The 21,425-nt window shown below is 43.5% G+C and overlaps 1 protein-coding gene across 1 annotated transcript; it reads left to right on the top strand.

Moving 5' to 3' along the window:
* Nucleotides 1-171: 171 nt before the first annotated feature.
* PPTC7 (protein phosphatase targeting COQ7) lies at nucleotides 172-21,266 on the top strand. The gene is made up of 6 exons (XM_005524284.3): nucleotides 172-498; nucleotides 9,535-9,714; nucleotides 12,420-12,618; nucleotides 14,745-14,868; nucleotides 16,469-16,598; nucleotides 17,943-21,266. The coding sequence occupies exons 1-6, from the start codon at nucleotides 297-299 to the stop codon at nucleotides 17,999-18,001; spliced, it is 894 nt and encodes a 297-aa protein (XP_005524341.1). The 5' UTR covers nucleotides 172-296; the 3' UTR covers nucleotides 18,002-21,266.
* The last annotated feature ends 159 nt before the right edge of the window (nucleotides 21,267-21,425 follow it).

The following is a 21,425-nucleotide window of genomic DNA, read 5'->3' as shown; positions in this document are numbered from 1 at the left end:
CGGGAAGCTGGCACAGCCCCCCTCGGGGGGCGGGGGGGGCGGCGCGGAAGGCGGGGGCGCTGCCGGCGAGCCCGGCCGTGAGGGGCAGCGCGCGGGCCGTGAGGGGCAGCGAGGGCGGGTGAACCGCAGCCGGAGGGACGTGGCTCCGCGGCGGGCGGGGCTCGGTGCGGCGGCGGCGGGGGCCGGCGGCAGGGGAAGGAAGGCTGGCGCCCTGCGGCGGGCGCTCGGCGGGCAGGAGGCGGCTGCGCCGGTGGCTCCCCGCGTTCCTGGCGCTCGGCTGCTGGGCGCCCCACGCCATGTTCTCGGTGCTCTCCTACGGCAGGCTGGTGGCGCGGGCGGTCCTGGGCGGCCTCTCGCAGACGGACTCCCGCGACTACAGCCTGGTGACGGCCAGCTGTGGCTTCGGCAAAGATTTCCGCAAGGGCATCCTCAAGAAAGGCATGTGCTACGGGGATGACGCCTGTTTCGTGGCGCGGCACCGCACCGCGGATGTGCTGGGTAAGTGGCCGGGCTGGGGGCTGAGCTGGCTTCGGCCTCGCTGTGTAAACCCCCCCTCCTTCCCGGAGCTGCACATGGCGAGCGGCTCAACCCCTGGTCTCAGACAAAGGAGCTGTTTCTGCCTGTCAGTGTCACCATGAGTTTCCTTTTTTAGCTTCCCAGGGAAGCTCTCGTGCTCTTTGTTGCAGATCTGCCCGCCTTTGGCATGGGGGGTTGTGTGTGCTGGGTGTCCGGGCCCAGACTGGGCGTTTCACTTGTGGGTGCCTGTAAGGCCTGGTGGCTTCAAAACTCAGAGAAACAGCTCCCAGTACGTTTCACTTTCTGTCTTTCTTTAAAACCTAACCAAGCCCCGTGTACACGCATTGCATTTCAGCAGACAAGATCACTTGAACAGGCGCTTCCTGATTTTAACGCGTGCAATGTCCTTGTCAAGTGAAAGGCAGAGTGACATTGAGACTGGAATCAAATGTCAAACTTCAGTTTCGTTGTTTGTTCTGGCCTGATTGCGCTCTCTGGTTTAGAATCACAGGCGAAATGAATCTTAAGGGTTCAAATTTTAAAGAAGTAGTAAATAATTATGGATAATCAATAGAATCTTCAGACTATGGGCAGCATTGCTTTTGACAATGCTTTGACCTTTCTCATGTGTACTCAAGGTTGAATTTGGCTGACTGACACTCTGCACAAGTTAGTTGTGGTGTAACTACCAGAAGCAAATTTTCATCAAAACTTTGACACTTAAAAAAAAAAGCTTCCTCCTCTCTTTCCTGTCTGTGTTCGTTTGAGGTTTTTTTTGCATTTATTTATTTTAAACCGGTGGGGTTGCACTGTGCTATCTTATGCTGTGGAAGTGGTTGGTGATTCTTCAGTTTGGCGCTGTCATTGTAACTTGGTTGCCATTTAACAGAGCCCAGACGTTTTCCTCAGGAAGCTGCAAGTTGGTGCTAGGTAACAGTTATTGCTGGTTATTCTCAAGGGAGCTGTTACTGTAAGAGTGATGCCATCGCTTTCAAGATGTGGAACGTTGGTGGGTGCATTTTAGACACTCTGCATCTTCTCTGTGGTGTCTCTTCCAGATAAACTTTTTGGGATTAGAATTAGCTGTTGGACACCCTTCCTTTAACATGTGACTAACCCTGGCTGCCTTTAAAGTTCATGCTAGGCCAGCACTGATAAATAACTGAGCAATTGGTGTTTGCCCTTAAAAGAAATGCAAGATCTCCTGTACTTTGAAGTGGACTCTGTGTGGGGAAGGGATAGATTTAGCCCCATTTGATGGTGTTTAGGGGGTTTTGGCCATATTTGGTAGTTACTGTATGTGGACCTACAGTTTGTCTTGTGTTCCTGCTGGAATCAACAGAGAGCTGCATTTCTAAGTTGGTCTTTGCATTAATTTTCATGGCAACTTGGAAACAAACAGAATTGTAGCTCCACTTAAGGATCAAACAGCAAAGAGGGCAGCAGACCTAGGATGTCTTAAGTACCAAGAAGCAAATAATTTAAATAGAAAACCTCTTGGTTTATATGGTTTTGGGATTTCTCCCTTGGTAAAGCTATTTTTTTGTCAGTTCTTCATTGTTTTTGTAATATACATACTGAAGACCCAAAATCTCTGTATTTTCTGTAAAAACAAGAATGTTCAGGTGGGATTTGATGCTTCTAACTTGATGCTTTTTGTTCTTCATCTGTAGCTCTTAGGTTTACAAACATAGTAATTTTCTCCCAGTTTCTACTGCTGGCATCATCTCTTTACTCTCTCAACCAGCCTTTTTGCACTGCTGCAGGGACAGTTTCAGCACCACCAGTGTTTTCCTGCCCTCAAGTCCTCTTACTCCCATCACAAATCGGAGGCTCTTAATGATTTTTTTTTAAGACACTCATAAATTTTGTGCTACCTCAGTACCTAACTCTGCACCTCAACAAAACTGCATGAGCTGCACTGTTGGGTTTCAAACTTAATTTTTTGACATTTAAGGAAGAGGCTCAAATGGTTTGAGCCAAAGTGAACGCTTTGACACAGTAAATTTCAAGTGTATCACTTGGGGTGAGTAGTCATCAGTGACAAAGCCAGTCCACATAATTAATGTAAAATTCCTTTGTGCCAGTGTTTTCTAGAACCAGTCTATTATGGAAAACCTGCCTGTGTGGGATGGATTGGGTGTGGTGGAGCAGTGAAAGAACTACTCCCAGCCTTTTGGCATGAGTGCTTGGGGATTCATTTTCTTAGGTCAAACAAGAGTTGACTTGGCGGCATGTTTATAGCAGAATCAAATTCTAAACACTTCTTTTGTTCTATGTGTGCTGTATAGTTCAAAGGCGGAATGTTTAACAGTGTCTTTTAGTCTGAGCTTTATCCTTTCACAGTAAGATCAGCAGAGAGCTGGTGAAGATTCAGGTTATTTCCAGTCCTCCCATAGTTGTTCAAGGTTTGATAAGGCCTGTTATTGGTGTATTTGAATCCTTGAGGGTTTTGTCTCTCATTTTTGCTTTTATCTGGAACATACCTGTCAATTTTTTGCGTCTTCTTCCCATTCTGAACACAGGGAAGCTCAGAACAGTTTTTCCTTAGGGATCACCCTAAGGAAATGGCTTTACTGCTAATGTTAATCTCTAGAGCTTTACAATTCACTCCTGTGCTTCCTTTCTCTGCTGCTTGTACCATGATACACTTTTTTGTTCATTCACTGCCAGTGTCTTGTGTGTTCAGATCCTCAGAGTACTGAAATCTCTCACAGAGATTTTGGAGACATTCTCTACTGCTTTGTGTCTGATGCCTTTGGAACTTTTGAGGACAGAAATACTGGTTTTTTTCAAAGCTGAAAACCAAAACTCCAACACCTCTGTTTTTTCTCATTAGCATGCAAGTAGGATTTTTACTATATAGGGAACCAGCCAAATTTTTAAAATTAACTTAAACAGTTTTATAGCCGTTTCACTAATTTACCAAAAGTAAACGTTAAAGTCAAGGTTTTCACCTCTAGAAATTTTGAGGTGTCACATACTGGTGATTGTTTTTTTCCTTAATTTTGGGATTTGCCTTTTCTTGCTTGTTCTAGCCTTATCAGGCTCCTGATGTCTTTGTTCGTTTTTTATGGATTTTCCAAGCTGTTGTGTGACTCATTATTGAAACATTGCAGCAGCCAATGCGCATCCCGTGACAGCATCACTTATACAAGGTCTGTGCTGGGTACAAGTTTGGGTGTAGCCAGTGTGACTTGACTCTTCCAAACTATTTCTTTCCCCCAGGAGTAAGGAAAAACTGACAGGCAGCAGGAGGCTGTTTCTTCACTGCAGAGTTAAAATTTGACAATTGTTCTATTTGCTGCAAATCTTGATTTTTAGTTTTTGGGGGGAGGGGAATGTCTGGGTGCTGCAGGGCAGCAACTCTAAAGTGAAAGGAGCTGCACTTGGTCTGAAAATTTTGTCAGCAGCCTGCACAGGAGGTAGGTAAAACTGCAGAGTGACAAAGCCCTGGAATATTGTTAGTGTCATTGTCATCAGGAAAAGTAAACTTCAAAACCTAAAAGGATTTGTAGATGAAATGTCAAGGTTCTGGCAGCTGTAGAGGAGGAAGGGATCCGTCCTTGGACACTTGAAGGTTATAGAGGACGATGTTAAGTGGTTTATTTGGTATCATACCTATTAAAGAGATTGCTGCCTTATCACAACTTATCACACTAAAGGAGCTGAGAATCGCCGCCTCCCTCGGAATCACCTTTCACCTACTGCGAGTGAGAGCTGCGGTGCCTGAGAGGCAGCAATCACAGAGCTCCAGAGCTGCATGCATGTCTTAGTTTGTAACAGCTCACAGGAAATTTTCTGTTTAACATGGGAGCATCAGTGCTGCCATTTGTAGGGAAACTGCAGATTGACAACCACCCCATTAACAGTCACTGGCTGACTTTCTTGTCAGCAGAGCTGCTCTGGAGCAGCACTGAATGTAACCTCTGAGAATAAAACTTATATCTGGATATTCTTTTTTCCTGCAGTTTCTGCAGGGACATTGCACACAAGTATTCAGGTCACAATTTCCAGTTGAACACTAGTTTTAACTGTAAATGCTATTGATGCTTGTTGATGGCAGCCAGTTTTCCATTCATACAAGGATCTTGGCCTGAAGGGAGAGCAGATTCTGTCAGAAATCAGAGGGAAATCAGCAAAGCTGAGCACAGTGCAGGAGGTGAGGGTTACTCATACCTATGCCATAGGAAGCATTGGAAAAATCTCCTGCTCTTTGCTCTGGTTCATCCATGCTGTGAATACTGAGCCTGAGATGGGTCAGGCTGGCAGGGATTTATTTCAGTGTCTGCCCCCAGTGCCTGTCCTTGCTCATCAGTTCCACAGTCACTGAAAACCTTGAGAAATTAGGTAGTTGCAACTAGGGAATTTTTTATAAAGCCTGCAGAAATAATTTATAGTTTAGTGTTCTGCTGGAGCTCCCCAAATGTGTGATTTCTCAGGCTTCAATAAAATAGGGAGGTAGTCTACCTGGTAAAAATGTGCTTCAGGAACAAGTGTGCTGTAGCAGGGAGGGGGAAATAGATATAAGGAACTGTTGCTTTCTTCTGGGAGTAGATGCTCAATTTAATATTTCCAGTTCTGTGTTTCTCCTTCAGTTTGTTCCTCAAGATCATTGTTCACTTTGCCTTTGCTTTTTGCTCCTTGTTGTCACTTACCCAGTTACTCTTCCAGAACCTTTCTGTTTCATGCAAGGGTAGTTTAAGTTTTACTGTAACAGTGTGAATAAGTAACCTTTCCTTCTGTAACTTGTTAGCAGTCACACACCATCTGCCCTTAGGGATTTGTATTTAACTGGGTTATTTCTTTGTCAGAACCTTGAGGGGGATAGACACCCTTTGGCTCTAACACATCCAGGGAAGCTGCTGAGGGTCAGTGCTGGCTTTGAGCACTGGACTTGCTTTAGGTGGAGAACCTGTCTAGGTGTGTGATTTATCCTACCACTGATAAAACAAGAAATCTTATCATTTTATCTCAGTTCTGACGTTGACAAATACTAGGTGCTATATTTCAAACTTGTGTGGCGTAAGTCATTGCATTTTTTTACCATTTTAGTCTCCATATTTGATGCAAAGTTCAGTTATAAATACGTCCTTTTGATGTTCTTTTAGCAGTGATTCATTGCTATTTCAGGTAAGGATCTCAAGAAATTGAAAGTTCAGTAGGATGTGTGGAGTGCCTTAAAAAGTTAATTGTGGTTGCATGCAAAAGCAGCTCCTGCTGACACACTTGTGCCTGCCTGGTGCTTCTCTGTGTGATTTTTGTTCTTGGCTGATGCAATATTTCAAAATGTCCAAGTCTCCAGAAATTTTTGGGATAGGGTGGTACTTTTGGACTCTGACCATGGGCAGGTTAATTTCTCTGCTAACCAGAGCTGCCCCTCATAACATTATTTATATTAAACAGGGTTTGATCAGTATCAAGGCTTTGTTATGAGCTTTCAGGCTGTTTAGTTTATATTTGCTGTGAGCTAGGCAGAGCACCTGGATCTCACACTAGTGAGTGGTGAAAAGCAGATATTGCTGCTTTCAGCACTGGCTGGTTTTCCCTGGCCTTCTGCAGGGAACTCATGTGCTGGCAGGCAAAACAATTTCACATTTGCATTTCAGCTGGTATCTTATCCCAGGTGCTTTTAGCATTTTGAAATCAGCTTTAACAAGTTTCACTGCCAGCATCTTTCCTGGCTCAGTTTCAGTGCTGCTGCATCAGTCATTTGTGCTTTGTCTTATAACTTTATGACAGGAGAGATTTTGATACTCTGAATCTTGGGGGAGTTGGAAAAAGTCAGTTTTTGGATTAGCACATGCAGCAAGTATTTTATCTGGCAGGCATATTTCTGTATTTTCCAGCACAAGGCAATGCAATGGAGTGTTAACGCTGAGATTCTGAAAGATCTCAGTTAAATACTTGAGAAGTATTTATTCTTTTGAAATAATTTATTGTGAAATTTTCAATTGCTTTATTTACAGTGGTGGTTCATCTGGCTGCAGGCATTGCATTGTCACATGGATGTTTGTGTTATTTCTGCATCGACTTGAACAGGGAATAGCCACAGAAATGTTCTTTCTATAAAATTTTCTCATTTACTGAATGGCATGAATGAAAAAAAAACCCAAGGTCTGTGTACAGTTTCAGCAATTGTCAGCCATGCAGTTTGTTTTAAATGTCCTGTGATTCCTAATTTATAACATGGCTAATTCTAGAGCAGAATGGTTTATAGCTCAAAAGAAAACCCCTCTGTATTTGTTGAAAAGATAATTATTTTGAATATATACCTTATTTGTTCTTGGATGAAAGTGAAGGTATTAAATATAAATAGAGCTTGGCATTATTCCTTGGGAGTGATCTTGCCAATGGCAACACCTTTGAATTTTCTTTTGATGGCAGAGGGAAAACCTGGTATTAATCAAAGCTGAATGTTTAGTTTTTGCTACTTCTGCAATTTGAAACAGTTTTGCTCCTTTTTTGCTGTATATCAAATAGCACAGAGTTGACTTAAACTTTATTCTCATTTACATTTCATCTATTTCAGTAGCAGTTCACTCAAACTGTTTCAAAATCACATATTCCTTTCCCACGTGAAACTGTTCAGTTTACAGAGATTGCAGAATGTGAAGGTGCTGGGTGTATTTTAAAACCATATTGAAGGTAGGACAGGATGATTAAAGGTCTTGGCCCCAAACCTTTATAAACTCCCACCTTTTCCATTTGGGAAAAGGCCAAGAAATAGAGTTGGTAGCTGCTGAGGGGTTGTGGAGGTGGTACTGAAATGAGCCCCCAGGGGCACTCCTGAATGCAGTGGTTGTGTCAGCCTGGGGTGCAGTGGGGAGCCAGCAGAGCTGTCCTGGTGCTGTGGGACTGTGTCCTCACAGGTGTGGTACCAAGCAAAGCCAGAGGAGCTGCTGGGGGATGTCTAGAGGGTGATTGCTTTGGAAGGCACTGGCAAAACCTACTTAAAGCTGTTTATAGCTTGCAAAAAGCAGACAGGAAGGCAGACAGACAAAGGCAGTGCATGGCTCAGAGTATATGAAGGGTGCTGCCATGGTTATGGATTCACATTTCCTGCCAGGAGTAAGAAATGAACAAAGAAAGTCAGATGGTGTACTCATTTTTCCTTTAAAAATTGAATAGGTTTTTATAATTGACCTTCTCAGGTGCTTGCTGTGATGGCTTTCTGGTACTCTGTGCTAAGGCTGCAGTGTTTGTGTTTCAGTGTTTCCCAACACTGATGTAAAAGGATTTTCTGGATCACTTGAGGGAACTCCATAACTTCTGCCGAGCTTTCTTTGTAACTGCCTTGGGAGCCAAGAGCTTTGGGCAGCATTTGTCAAACATCTTTTCAGTGCATTAACCCTCTTGTCAGCAAAGCATTGCAGAAATACATCTGGACTATCTTCATTTTAAAGGGAAGGAAGAAAAACATTTTTCTGATAACTTCACATAAAGCACCATCCTTTAACTTGAAGCTGAGTTTCTGTTTCAGGTTTCAGATCTAGAATCTTTCCTTTATGATCTCTTATTCTAGACTTGTCTGTGTGGAAGTAGAAAGCAAAAGGTTAATCCAGTATTAACCTGAGGTTGTGAGACCTGTAGGGAGAGGATTAATCTGTTCTGGGAGAATCTAGAAAAGTCATTTCTGAGAATGCTGGGTGCTTTAGCATGGACTTCTTCCAGGGGACTGCTTGAAGAGGTGAATGCAGGGATCTGCATTCCTGTAACATTCTTCTGAGAAAGCAGAGGGACAAAGCAGGTGTCTAAAAGGTTGTGCACTATTTTAGGGAGAAATCTGATTAATGTTGATAGGCTGTTCAGTATCTGGCTATAACCTCCTGTCAGATTATAGTTCACACCAAGGTCGGGTCTAAACCTTCCGTCTCAGTTTCAGACCATGTCCCATGTGAAGGGCGTTTGGAGATGAGGAAATTGAGTTTTTTCTTCTCACTGGCATTTCCGTGCCTTTGATAATAGTGGAGTTTTTTCCCTGAGGAGACTGTCCTTCAGCAAAATCTGAGCACTGAAATTCACTTTTTATGCTTTTATCATGAACATATTTCAGCTTTACTGTGTTTTGCAATTCTCTGCTTAGTTTGTCCCATGCTGAGGATCAAAAAGATTTTGGGAAAAATTTCCACACAGTAACATTCTAATCTCAAATAATACCTTCAGCAGTATTTTGCTTTTATCATTTAGGCAATTGGAAGAAGTTCAAAGTTCTTGAACCCAATGAGCAGCAGAAAATGTGTCTGCTGCTCACCTCCCTCTGATCACCCCCTTTCCATGACCAGCAGTCACTGGTTTCCCTGTTGCTTAGAAGCTTCCCAGGCTTTGGCAGAATTGGTCTAATTTTCTGATATCCAGGTTGTTTTGAATAACGGAAAATTCTCTGGATCATAGTCAGTTTTCATTCTCTTGCTTGGCTGAAGCTGTAAGCAACAAACTCTCCTTGAAAGGGGTAGGTCCCAGCATTGTGTTGGTTAGATGGATTTTGGAAAACACTTGTAAAATGGAGATTTATTTTCTACAGAAATTGAAAGCACCAAATAGAAATCATTGTCCTTCATATGAGGAGGTAGTCTGAGAAAAAACTGTGCTGCTGTATAGCAGGAACAGTTTCTGTGTCATTTCTGTACTAGTTAAAATGTTGACCTTCACTTTTAAAATTAATTAAACCTCTTCCCTTTTAATGGACTGATAAGAGGCTAATGGGATTTAATCTCCATCTTACCCCCAAATATCCTATTATTTGCTCACTACTGGAGTCAGCCTCCTCATTCTCAGCATTAGACTTCTACCTTTCTTTCAGCAATTCCAATTATATTTGGAGATTTGTCTGGGAGCTGATATCAGAAGTTATCTTAAAAATACTCAGAAATTTATTTGTTAATCCAAAATGTTTTCCAGGCAGGTGCCATGTCCTACATTTTAGCTACTAAATATCATAAGTGATGTAAATAATGAAACCCCCTGATTTGAAAACCATTTCTGTTTAGCTAACTCGGCTTTTGTGTTTCCTTGCAGGGGTGGCAGATGGTGTTGGTGGCTGGAGAGACTACGGGGTTGACCCTTCTCAGTTCTCAGGGACTCTCATGCGGACATGTGAACGTTTAGTAAAAGAAGGACGGTTTGTTCCAAGCAATCCTGTTGGAATTCTCACTGCAGGCTATTGTGAGCTGCTGCAGAACAAAGTACCTTTGCTTGGTAAGACACCAAAAATATGTCAGTTCAATCTGGGTTGTGTGTTACACGTGGCCTTACTGAAGGGTGCTTGAGTCTCTTGTCATTGTCTACAGCAAATGTGCAGGCAGTTAACTTTTCTTAATTAACTGAAAACATAGAAATGGAGTTGCCTTGCTGGCATCCTTATTTTCTCTAAAACTGTTTTAATTAATTTAGTAATGCAGGGGGTGTTGATGAGTGTGTATTTATATATAAAATAAAAGGCTTTCTGTGGGAAGGGTGAATTCACCAGTGTTTGCAGAGAGAGTTCTGCAGTGGAACACACTGTGCACATGTGCTTGCTCTGTATTGTATATGTATAAATAACTGTTCTCTGCTGAAAACTCTTCGTGGTACTGATTGTGGCTTTCTGCTTCAGCTATGCAAGGAGAAATATTTTCTGAGAATAATTGGATGTAGTTCTGCTCATTCCTGGCCTTACTCTGCTCCCGTTGCCTTTTATGTCCAGTGGACTCAAACCCCAGTTGGTTGACTTGAGTAGTTCATATCATACAATCTCTGGTAGCATTATTTTTGTAAATCTTTGTGGGGGGATTAATTACAGATCTTTCTGAAAGCAAACTGAAGTAAATGCTTCACATAATCTGTGTCAGTAATGATGGGACACAGGGCATTCAGCTGCCTGGGGACTGGGAGCAGATAGGGAGGCCACACTTGGTCTCAGCTGACAGCTCTGCCAAGGGAACACTTCTCTAAAGGACATGAGACCTCTTCTGCACCAAGAGAGTGTTTGCCCTGCACAGAATGCACGCAGCTCACCTGACCTTAAGCTCCTGTGCCAGAGCAGTGCTGTGTGAGCTATATTTAACTTGTCTGCTGAGCTGGGAGCAGATGTTCTCGCATTATATGCCTAAAGAATAGGTTGGAACCTCAGGAGTGACCTTAAGTGTCACGAAAATAGCAGTGGTCAGTAATTACATTAGGATTTGGTGTGTTGAACGGTGCTTATTTGTGCAAAGCAGCTGTAGCTGTAAGTGAGCTCCAAAGTGGGGCACTGGCGAGAGCTCTCCCTGTGCCTTTGGAGATGGAGCAGCTCCGCTAGGCTTGACCTTTGCAGTGCTGAAAAGCAGCGTGTGCTGAGTCACAAGATCTGCATTCCACACATGGCCTCCTGGTTACACTCTGCTAATAGAGTTAGAATTTGAAACTAATGATCCTTACTGTTTCTCCTTTAACTGAGGACAGTATTTTTAGAAGGAGGAATAAAGTCTTGGAATTACCACAGCAATGAGCATTTAGAGTTTATTTAAAATAAAGGGGCAGGAGAAGACTTCATTGAGGAGGATTCATTAGGCAGTAACTTCTCCTTGCTGTTGAGCTTTAAGCATGGATACTTGGTTCATCAGCATTGAATCCAGCAAATAATATAAAACTGAAATGGGAGGAAACTGTGTAATTTATTTAATCACTCTTGTGTTGCAGCACAGTTTTGGACACTGTCACATATAAAATCAAGATTTTTTTCCAGAGATACTTCTTTGACTTAACATTCATTAAGGATGGGGAAGGTCCTGTGTGTTCACTAGAGAACAGATTCAGGGCAAGTGCATTGCAGGGAACTCTATATTAGAAAGAGAATTGTCTGGAACAGGCAGTGCCTGGAGCCAGCTGGACTTCTGCACTAGCAAGCCTGATCCTAAGCTTTGCTCACTGCAAGCTTGTGGTCTGTCCAGCATGGAGCTGTGCTTGGAAAATCCTGCTGGAAGAACATGAGGGGAGAAGGTGAAGACAGTTCACAAGCCCATGACATGGGGCAGAAGTGCTGTAGCTGTGTTTCCCCCTCTTGGGGATTGAAAGGTCTTTTGGTGGCTGTGCTGTCCTGTCCTATTTGCAGAGCTGAGCGATTGCTGCTTGCTGTGAAGGACTTGGGTTTCTTTGCAATACAGCATTTTTGTGGCTTGCAACCAGGCACAGTTGGTGGCTACTTCCCAGTGAATGAGTGGAGAATTCCTCAGTGCCCTCAAGCATGGCTGGGATAGTTCCAAGCACAGTTGACATCATGTATTTTGCTATTACTTTAATTTGGAAGAGTATTTGTCTCTGAAACATTTTTTTTTTCTTAAATTTGTGGAGTTGGTGTCCTGAGGATGTGACAGGATTATTATTTTTTGAACCTGAAGCAAGCTCTGAAGAGCCAGGCTGGAAGGAAAAGCATTTCGTGTTCTGAGCAGAGAAATGCAGCAGGACCTAATACTTAATTGCAAACAGGTTTTTACTTGGTGTGGTTTATTTACAGCTGATGAGTGAAACTGTGTGGAGATCTCCTAGCATTGTATGGATGCTACTAGAATTCTATTATCTCCATGATTTCGGAAATTCAGTATTTTATGTGAGTTCTGTAAATCCGGTCCTATAGCAGAATGTGCTGACATATGTTGGGATGGAAAACTGTAAATAAAGCCAAACAAAACAGGTATTTGTCAGCATAATGTGTTTACCAAAATCAAAGCAGGAAGAGTAAATTCTACACAAAAGTCATAGCTTGTATTGCAAAGATTTCTAGCATTTTGCTCGTTTTATTTTATATTAATTCTGCCATTATTGAGTATTTCCATTTCTCCTGACTTTTAAGCTTTGATGAATGTTGCAATTTTTTGAATTATTGATCAGATCAGTGAGAGAACAAGCAGTTTCTGTAAGGCTGACTGCAGTCACTGTGTTTTCAGGGAGCAGCACAGCTTGTATAGTAGTCCTGGACAGATCAAGTCATCGTTTACATACAGCCAACTTGGGAGATTCTGGATTTTTGGTAGTCAGAGGTGGGGAAGTCGTCCATCGATCCGACGAGCAGCAGCATTACTTCAACACTCCCTTCCAACTGTCTATAGCTCCACCAGAAGCAGAAGGAGTTGTCTTAAGTGACAGGTAAGGGGGAAGAGGAACCTTAATTTTTAATCTATGCATGTGATCAGCTCCCAAAAAGTTGTAGTTTTGCTGCTGTGGGGCTCTTCTGTACCACATAGGATATAAACACGTATCCAGTCAGGTCCTGCACCTGCCACCCTCCCTCTTTGGGTAACATGAACATTTCTCACCTTGTACTACTTAACTTTGTACCTGTTGCACAGTCTGAATTTATTGGGCTATTCATGGTGGCATATTCCCATAGCCATGGGCTTCTTCTGATCCATGGGAAGATGTCACCCACTATAGCTGTTGTGTGGACAAGTGGCTGGACTTCCCAGCAGAACTTTGGTTCCAATCCCTGCCTGTACTCCCTTGGGACTGTTTGGAGTAGCTAATTTAGATATCTTGGCACTGAGGTTGCAAGTGCTTGAAGAATAGAGCAGAGGGACATGTGACTGTAACTTGTGTTTCCAACTTGCTGTTTCCAGCAGCATATTGTATTTGACCAAAACCAGCAAAAAAACTGTTTGGCAGAACACCAAGCTGGGAATGAGAGTATGAGGAAAGGACAATCTGTTCACAGAAATGAGTTGTTTCAAAGGCAGGCTTGTTCTTGTGTCTTCCCTTAGGAATGTCAGGCTGATCCATCCTGACTTTGTGAAGTCTCACCAGTAATATGAAATAAACTCAAAAATAAACAGCTTTCAAATATGTGTTAAAATGCAGCTTTCAAAATGTCTCACTCATTAAAGTGATATCCCCCATCTGAATATAAGGAGATGGTAACAGGATCTTCAAAGAGTGGCCATGGAATAAAGGGAGTGCAGTAGGCAGCTGAAGGTTTGGACTCAGCGAGCTTGAGTCTTTTCCAACGTAAATGATTCTGTGCAGTATCAGGGCTGATGCAGTAAAGGTTGAGACTTTAATCCAAAATAGCTCTTTTTGAAAGTGTTGGTTAAGCTGTTGAAACTCCTGACCGTTCTTGTGTGTGGTTTTCTTTCTTCATCCTGCAACTGCTGAGAGGAAGCCAGGGTAGGACTCTGAAATTAGAACCCTTTCAGTAATCCAAGTTCTTTGTTAGACGAAAATTAAATGATCTCTTGAAATTCCAGAGCTGTAAAAAATCTTTAATTTTCTGAGATTCTCTGTCATCTGTAGGAAGACCATAAAAACAAAGAGCAGAAAGATAATTGATAATGTCCAGTGGAAGTCAGGGAGGCCAAGTAATCTGAGTCATCCAGTAATAAGGAAAGCACAAGATAAATGTGCTCCCACACTTCAGCTCTGAATCATGATTACAGCTTTCTGGCTGGTTCCTGCACTGTTCCTGACGTTAATTAGTACTCATGCTCCTTGTCGAAACACTTCTCCTGTCCTTTTTTATTTGTTGTCCCAGTTCAGTGATGAATTTGGCTATATATGGGCATAGGCAGGCAATCTTAACTCCTTCAGCCTTCCTGAAGCTACACATCAGTTGAGCAAAGCAGCTCCTCTGTGTTTTGGCAGAGCCCAATGGCCTGGGATGCAGTGATTTCTCCTTTTTACAGACCCCTGAAGAGTCTTTAAAAATTAAAGGTTTGTTGTTATGTAGCTTCTGAGAATCAGATTTTGCAGCAATATTCGTGTCCAAACTGGGTGTTTTCTCCTCTTGGTGTTGTGTAATGTGTTAGACACAAGCATTCCAACAGACTCTGGTCTCCTGGTAGTGATTTCCAGACATTGAATTAGAAAGTCATTCAGAATCCTGAAGTGTTTGGGCCAGGCCTGTTATTAATTGTTCTTTCAAGTATCACTCTCATATCTTCAAGATGAGCAGAAGAAAGCCCTGAGCTACCATTCTGTTTACTGGTTTCCATGGAGACACACTCCTGGAGGAGATTAGTTTGCAGCATTGTTCATGAGGGAATTTTAACTGCAAATCCTGGGTGCAGGAGCTGGACCAGGACCTGTTTGCAGTCACAGAGTCTGTGGTGGGACTTTCCTGACATCCCAGCCTGGTGCTAAAACTCCACAGGGAGTGATTATTCCTTTATCTTGCACAAACCCCCAAAGAGCAGTGAAATGCAGAAGCTGTGGATGTGCTGTTTGAGGTTGTTTGGTGTCTTTGTGAGGGCTGGAGTCCTGTAAGCTCTGTCCATCCCCAGCCCCGAGGCTGCTGACAGCACGTCCTTCGATGTCCAGCTTGGGGACATCATCCTGACCGCCACGGACGGACTGTTCGACAACATGCCTGACTACATGATCCTGCAGGAGTTGAAAAAGCTGAAGGTGAGTGTGTGTGTCCTCAAGCTCTCACAGCTTTTGTACTGGCTAAACCTTTCTAGTTGCTACCTTTACTTCTAATACCTGAAACCTTTGTGTTTTATGTAAGAACCCCATCACAAAGTGCTGTATCCTTAAAAGGACTTCCAGGTGAATACCCCACGTGAGCAGCACAAGGGACATTGACCCTAGAGGGCTTTCTCTTGGATCTGCATCCAGGCTGAATCCAGAAGTAGCAGCTTGGGCATAAATTTCCCAAGTAACAGCTGGTTCCATGTCAGTAACTGGTGAGGGAGGAGGAGGGAAGGAGATGTTCAGTAGCAGGTGCTGCCTTTGGCCACACACTGCACCTGCAGGTTGGAGATGATACACAGGGAAATGGAGAATCCTCTCCTGCGTTACTTGAGGGTGAGCTTACACTTAAAATAAATTTCAGCTTCTCTAACCAGTAATTCTGACATAGTATGGGCTGTCTGAATTGCGGGTTGCACATGCTTGAAAATCTTCAGTGTTCTGTGAAAAAAAATATCCTGTCAACTTTTCCACATTAGTGACCACAAATGTTCTTTTTAAATAGTAAGAATACGTGAAAATACTTTAACTTGGCTGAGAACATTTAGCTTCAGGCTATTTACTTACAGAAAGGAAAGTACACTTAAGGAGATATCAATATGTATAAACTCCTTGAGGAAACTATTTTGCTGTGAAATGCAAATAAGAGAATTACAGTGTGGTTTGAAGAGAATTTGGCCTCCTCTTATCCTGCAGCTCCACAGGTCACTAGTGTGTCACTGGGGCTGAAGCCACCTCACACCCTTGTCTGTGCACAGGGCAAGGCTGTCCTGGCTGGCCACTGGAGTTGGAATTCCCTTGTGGAAGAAAGCTGAGCTCCACCTTTTGGCGCGTTTGGGAAAGGCACTGGAGTTCCCCAAGAGGTTCAGCCAAAAGTTAATCACATAAATGCCTGCTAATTCCCAAACCTGCGGGGAAGGCTCTTGAAATGACAAGGCATTTAAAAATGGTTACAGACGAAAAGAGCAGTGATTGTCTGTCATGTTGGCTTGAGTGAGAAAAGCCTGGGAGGAAAGCAGCAGAATTACTGAAGCAGGGAAAAAAATGTCCTTAAAACACAGCCTGGAGAAGGTGTGTGTGCTCTCAGTGCATTTTTCTCATCTGACTCTGAAGTGCCCCTTCTCCCCAAGGGTGCTCTTGGGGTGAGAGAGCCAGAGGTGCAAGACTTGCACTCAAGATAAAACAAATACTTCACCAGAGCCTGCCTGGGAGGGAGGGAAGGTCCTTGCAGGGTGCACTGCAGAGACAGCTGCCAAATGCCCTGTTCCCTTCAGGTGACATGGTTTAGTCTGCTTTGAGTATTATTCTTCTAAGTTTCTAAATTCTGGAAATGCTCCAAACCCAGCCTTGAGCTGGTGGGGATTTGAGGTCTGGCTGTCCCTGGTGAAGATCCACAGTTATAACCCAATTTACAAAGCCTAAAGAATGGGGAAGGCTCTGTTTGCAATGAGGGATCTCCAAACCTGACATGGATCAGCACAAAAACTTCTGTAGACACCTGAATAAGAATAAACTTCTTTCCTCATGAATTTAGAACTCCAACTACGAGAGCATCCAGCAGACTGCACGGAGCATTGCTGAGCAAGCCCACGAGCTGGCCTATGACCCCACGTACATGTCACCCTTTGCACAGTTTGCCTGTGACAACGGATTGAATGTCAGAGGTGAGAGCTTCTCTTCCTCCTGCTGCTGCTGTCTTGGAGAGATCTTTAGCAAAGTGAAATTCTGCTGTTCCAAAATCCTGTAGGAAAATAGAAGAGTAGCAAATGTGGTTGGCAGGAGAGCACCAAGCTCGTGTGGGATTTGGCAAAGCCCCCAGGGTCTGCACAGGCCATCATGGCCCCAGAAGAGCAGGAGCCTCCCATGGGGAAGCAGCTGGAGCATGGAGAACACAGCGCCCTGATTGTTCTATTTTTAATGTAATCTGTGCATTTCTGCCCCAGGAATCCTGCCTGAGATGAGTTCTCCAGTACTCCTGTACTTACTTGTTGCTTGGATTCGGGTGTGTGGGTGGTGTGTGAGGGTTTTTTGTTTGGGGTTTTTTTAAGGTCTCATCTTACTGCTGTGTTTCAGCTGAGGTTCTGCCCACTCTTTGGTAGATTTGGGATTGGTTTTTTTAGTTGAAATTTGCAACTCTTGTATCATTGGCATCCCCATACTGATCTGTCTGTTGGTTCTACTTCTGTGCTTTAGAAAGGCATTGGGAAAACACCTGGCAGACCTCAGAGCCCGAGCAAACATCTTTCTTTTAACAATTTTTTACTTTTAAATAAACAAATAAGTAGAATTCTGCCAGTAAAGATGTTCTCGTCTCTGTATCAGAAGGGCAGGATTTCCTGCAAGAACCTTAAGCCCCTTTCCTCAGGTAGCAGCTGTCGCACTTGGGCTCTGTGTTGCTCCAAGCTCAGTCACTCAGTAATGAAGCTGCAGATCTCCAGACTCCAAGGGATTGCTTTAACTTCCCACATAACAAAACCTCTCTTCTGGGCCATTTCTCCAGGATTTGAATGTGTTGCTCTGGCTGTTGAGGATTGAAAAATAACTATTAAAAATGTTAAGTGGCTTCTAGGAAGACCTGAAGTAATACAGTGCTGGAGAAGATGCTAAAGAGGTGTTGTTTGATTTACAGTGGAAATTCCTGAGGAGATCTGATTTCATGGCTGTTTACGTGTAACAAAGCAGTGTCAGGTGTTTTGTGCATTTATTAAAGAGTCTGCTGAGAACAGGCTTTGTGCTCTGCCAGCTACCAGCAATGTTCAAGGTTCTGACCTCCTTTTCATAGTTTGATCTCACTGGAGCTTGAAAGGAGAGTGGTTTTGTGCTGTGTTAAATGTCACTGCACCCCTCGGTTTGGAAAGGAGGTGGGGGAGGCAGAGTTTGTGGCTACTCAAACCGGGTTTTGAACACTTAAACCACTTTTAAAGAGCTCTCCATGGGGAATGTCACAGATCATAAGAAGACAGCCCACTGTGGTTTGATGAAATAAGAGGTTTTTGCTTCCATTGCAGGGGGGAAACCAGACGACATCACCGTCCTTCTTTCCATCGTAGCCGAGTACACAGACTGAGGTCCTGGTGCTGTCCGAGCTGCCCCCGGCCGGTTTCCTGCTGGCAGGATTGTTCCTTCCTCCCCAGCTGCTCCGGGCAGCCGGCCCTGAGCCCGGAGCCTGGCCCGAGACGCAGCTGAGGCCCTTTCTAAGAACCACTCGTAGCCCACTGGTCTTGGTCTGCCAGCAAGAGACGAAGAAGCTCAAGGCTTGGAGCTTTTCTTTGAGAGCTTAGTCCTTGTCCGGAGCAGGGGAGGATCCATCCCACAGCCTTGCTGTGCTGCCGATGTGACTTTCCAAGGAGTAGAATTGGTTGATCACCTTTCAAACTAGATCAATAGGTAACGCCTCCGCACGAGGGCATATTACTCTATTTCCTAGGAACGTTCGCTGTTGTTGAGGGTGTGTTACAGACCCAGTTCCATAAAGCATAGTCTTGTTCCAGTGATAGCCGAGGTTTCGTGTTTCTGAGCTCCGGTTTTCAGGAGATTTATAACTGCTGTAAACATTCTGCTCTTGCCATCCATGGTGTCAGCCTTAGGAGCCTTTTCTAGTACGAGATTTCAAACAAACCTAGTTCAAGTTATATGGATGCAAATGTGTTTTGTGATTTCAGGTGCTTAACTGTGATCTTAAAAGTTCTGCAGATCATTCGTCCATAATGGGCCTGGTTCTGGATGTTTTGGCTGTGGATAATTATTATTTTTTTTTTAAACAAAAATTCTAGCTCAGTCTCAAACAGCCAAGCTGGCCACACTTAAGGTCTTTCAGCATTTGAACCCATCTCAGCGTGGGATGATGGTAAATGCTACGGTGGGAGGTTGCACAAAACAGCTCATCCTCAATCCGAGCGTCCTCACTTCGGGTAGATAATTCTGTTGTTGATATAAAACATAATTTGTGTTAATAATTGCCACTCTTGCTTGTAGAACAGAATATGCTGCACCAGTTTAAGTCCAGTTGATCCTTTCTGACTCAAACAGGCACCTCTTTGCTTCTGCTGCAGCAGCGGCAGCGAGTACGAAAATGGAAACTTAATGAAAATAATCAGCAAAGCTTACATTTCATTTTAACTAAAGTTTAGGGTTTTCAATGATCCTTAATGATGTTTACAGTTATCTAACAGCCACTTTGCAATATGACATTTCCTTTTCAATGACAGTAGCTCACGTTTGTCCCCCCTTTTCCAGCCAGCTTTCCTTTTCTTTTCCTGAGGCTCATGTGAAAGCTGAGAGCTGTAAAGATATATATATTTTTGGTCAGTTTTTCATTAACTTTTTTGCTGGTAGAGAAGTATGTAGAAATAAATTAAAGCCATGTTTTTATATATAAAAAGTCGGGTAATGTTGCTGTTTAGGTGAGTGCAGTTAAACTTGGTCAGTAAGGAATCTTACCTGCTCTCAAGAGGAGATTTTTACTACCTGGTTTATTGTATTAAAACTGTTTAAGTTTGAGGTTACCTCAACTTGTTTAAAGAATTTTTGTGGACTTGTACTGTATATTTGCGTAACTATGTCAAGCTTTTATTTAAGGTCATTTAACATGTACCATGTACATGTCATTTTACTATATTTCAGTGCATCATGCTTGTAACAGGCATTTCATTTATAATAAGTGATTAATTTGGGAGCTCTTCAGTAATTTATCTGCTATTCCTCAATTGGCATAATGTTAGATATCTACTTTAAATCACCTTGTAATTACTCGTCAAAATGCCTTAACTACCCTAACTTGACCAAAATAGGATTTTGGTGAGGGTATGGGGAGGATTATATTAATGAAGAAAAATTAATTAGTTTTGTGACACACAAACAGTGAGTGGTGGAGAACTTTGCACAACCTGTCAGTCCTTGTTTTTAACCTGAACAAGCTGTCTCTGGCTGTCTTGGAGGAATGTATTCACATGCAGAACAGGGCTTTGTTTCTTGTTCGGGAGGGGCTTTTCTCTCCTGACTCTGGGTGTCTTTACATTTATCCAGCATTTACTCTGCACGCTTCTGGATTAGAGCAGATTTGATCAATTCTTCTTTCCCTTTGCCCTTCCCTTCAGGCGATGCCCCTGTGGCCCCTGGCTGTCCTCTGCTCTCAGCACAGTCCCCCACTCTCCCTGTTTCCCCTTCCCGGCTTTCCAGACCTTTTCCCGGGGACGTGTGTGGGTCAGAGGGTCTGGAATTCCCGAATTCCTGCTCCTCCGGGGCCGGGCGCGCTCCCTGTCTGTATCCGCAAATCCGTTTGCCTCATATCACACCATGACCTGTTGGGTTTTTTTAAATAAAGAACAAATTTGGGTTTTGATTTACAAATCATGAGTTTTTCCCTCACCGGGCACACCAAAGACCAGTAAAGCTTTTAGCTTTTCCATCTGTTTATAAAGCAATACTGTATTATAAAGAATTGATATTTTTATCACATGCTTGATTGTTTTGGGTTTTTTTTAAGACGTGCACTCTGAACATATCAAACCTGATTTTTTCCTATGAACTTAACGCTGTCTGCGCACAACTGATCTTTGGAGAAGGAAGTGACAGGGCCCATCCTATCAAAAATAATTCCCAGCGATGCATGAAGCAGTAACACTTGCTAGGGGTTAGGTTAGTGGGAATGTTCACAAGAGGAATGTACAAGAAAGGTGTTCCCTGAGTTGGAAGCGAGCGGAGCACAGGCTGGCTTGGAGCTGCTGCAGGGGGTTGTGGTTTGTTTTGGGAGCGGGTATCTGGAGGAACAGGAGGAGCTTTGTCCCCCAGGAACCTGGGATTGCTGCAGCAGCGGCCGTAGGGATTGGGGTGGAACAGGGCTAGGATGTGGTGAACTGGAAGAGCTCTGGTTCCTTGCTGTTTTCCTGGCTATCTTTGGGAGAGCTGCGACATACAGTCCTAAATGTCCTTTTCCAGGCTGAAAGCAAAACCAAACCAAAAACCGGATTTGGGACCAGGCAGTTACAAGTGAGTGGAGGAGAAGGGAGAGGCGTCCATGTGGCAGGAGTGGGAGGATTTAGTGATGGAATGTCCACCTCTTGGTAAGGGATGTCCTTTCTCCAGCTGCTGTGTGGAGAACCCGACTGTATGCGGTAGTTTCTGACAAAGATAGCTGAAACAATGAAGCAAAATCTGAGTCTGTATCTGAGGATGCTTTTTTGTTGCTGTTAAAATGAGACTATCATCTATGCTTACCTAAGAGGCAATTATGTGAATTTCATGTCTGAGGTATAACTTATGCAGGAATAGTTCTGTAAATACATTTAAATAAATTGTAAAGATATTTAATAAATATAGTATTTATACTAAAATGTGCTTTTTAAAGTCAAAACCCCTCTGTTTGTTGATGTGGGGATGGGTTGGTGGCACAGAGGCACAGCCAGGGCTGGGAGGGCTGGGCTGTAACTGTGACCTCCCTGCACTGCTCTCAAATGCGCACCTGGGCGACACCCGATGCCTTCTGCAGCAGC

Source organism: Pseudopodoces humilis, chromosome 20 (genome assembly GCF_049639895.1).
Source record: "Pseudopodoces humilis isolate 2021_Gansu_Grassland_sample_001 chromosome 20, ASM4963989v1, whole genome shotgun sequence".
Lineage (NCBI taxonomy): Eukaryota > Metazoa > Chordata > Aves > Passeriformes > Paridae > Pseudopodoces > Pseudopodoces humilis.
This window is presented reverse-complemented; position numbering and strand designations above follow the sequence as displayed.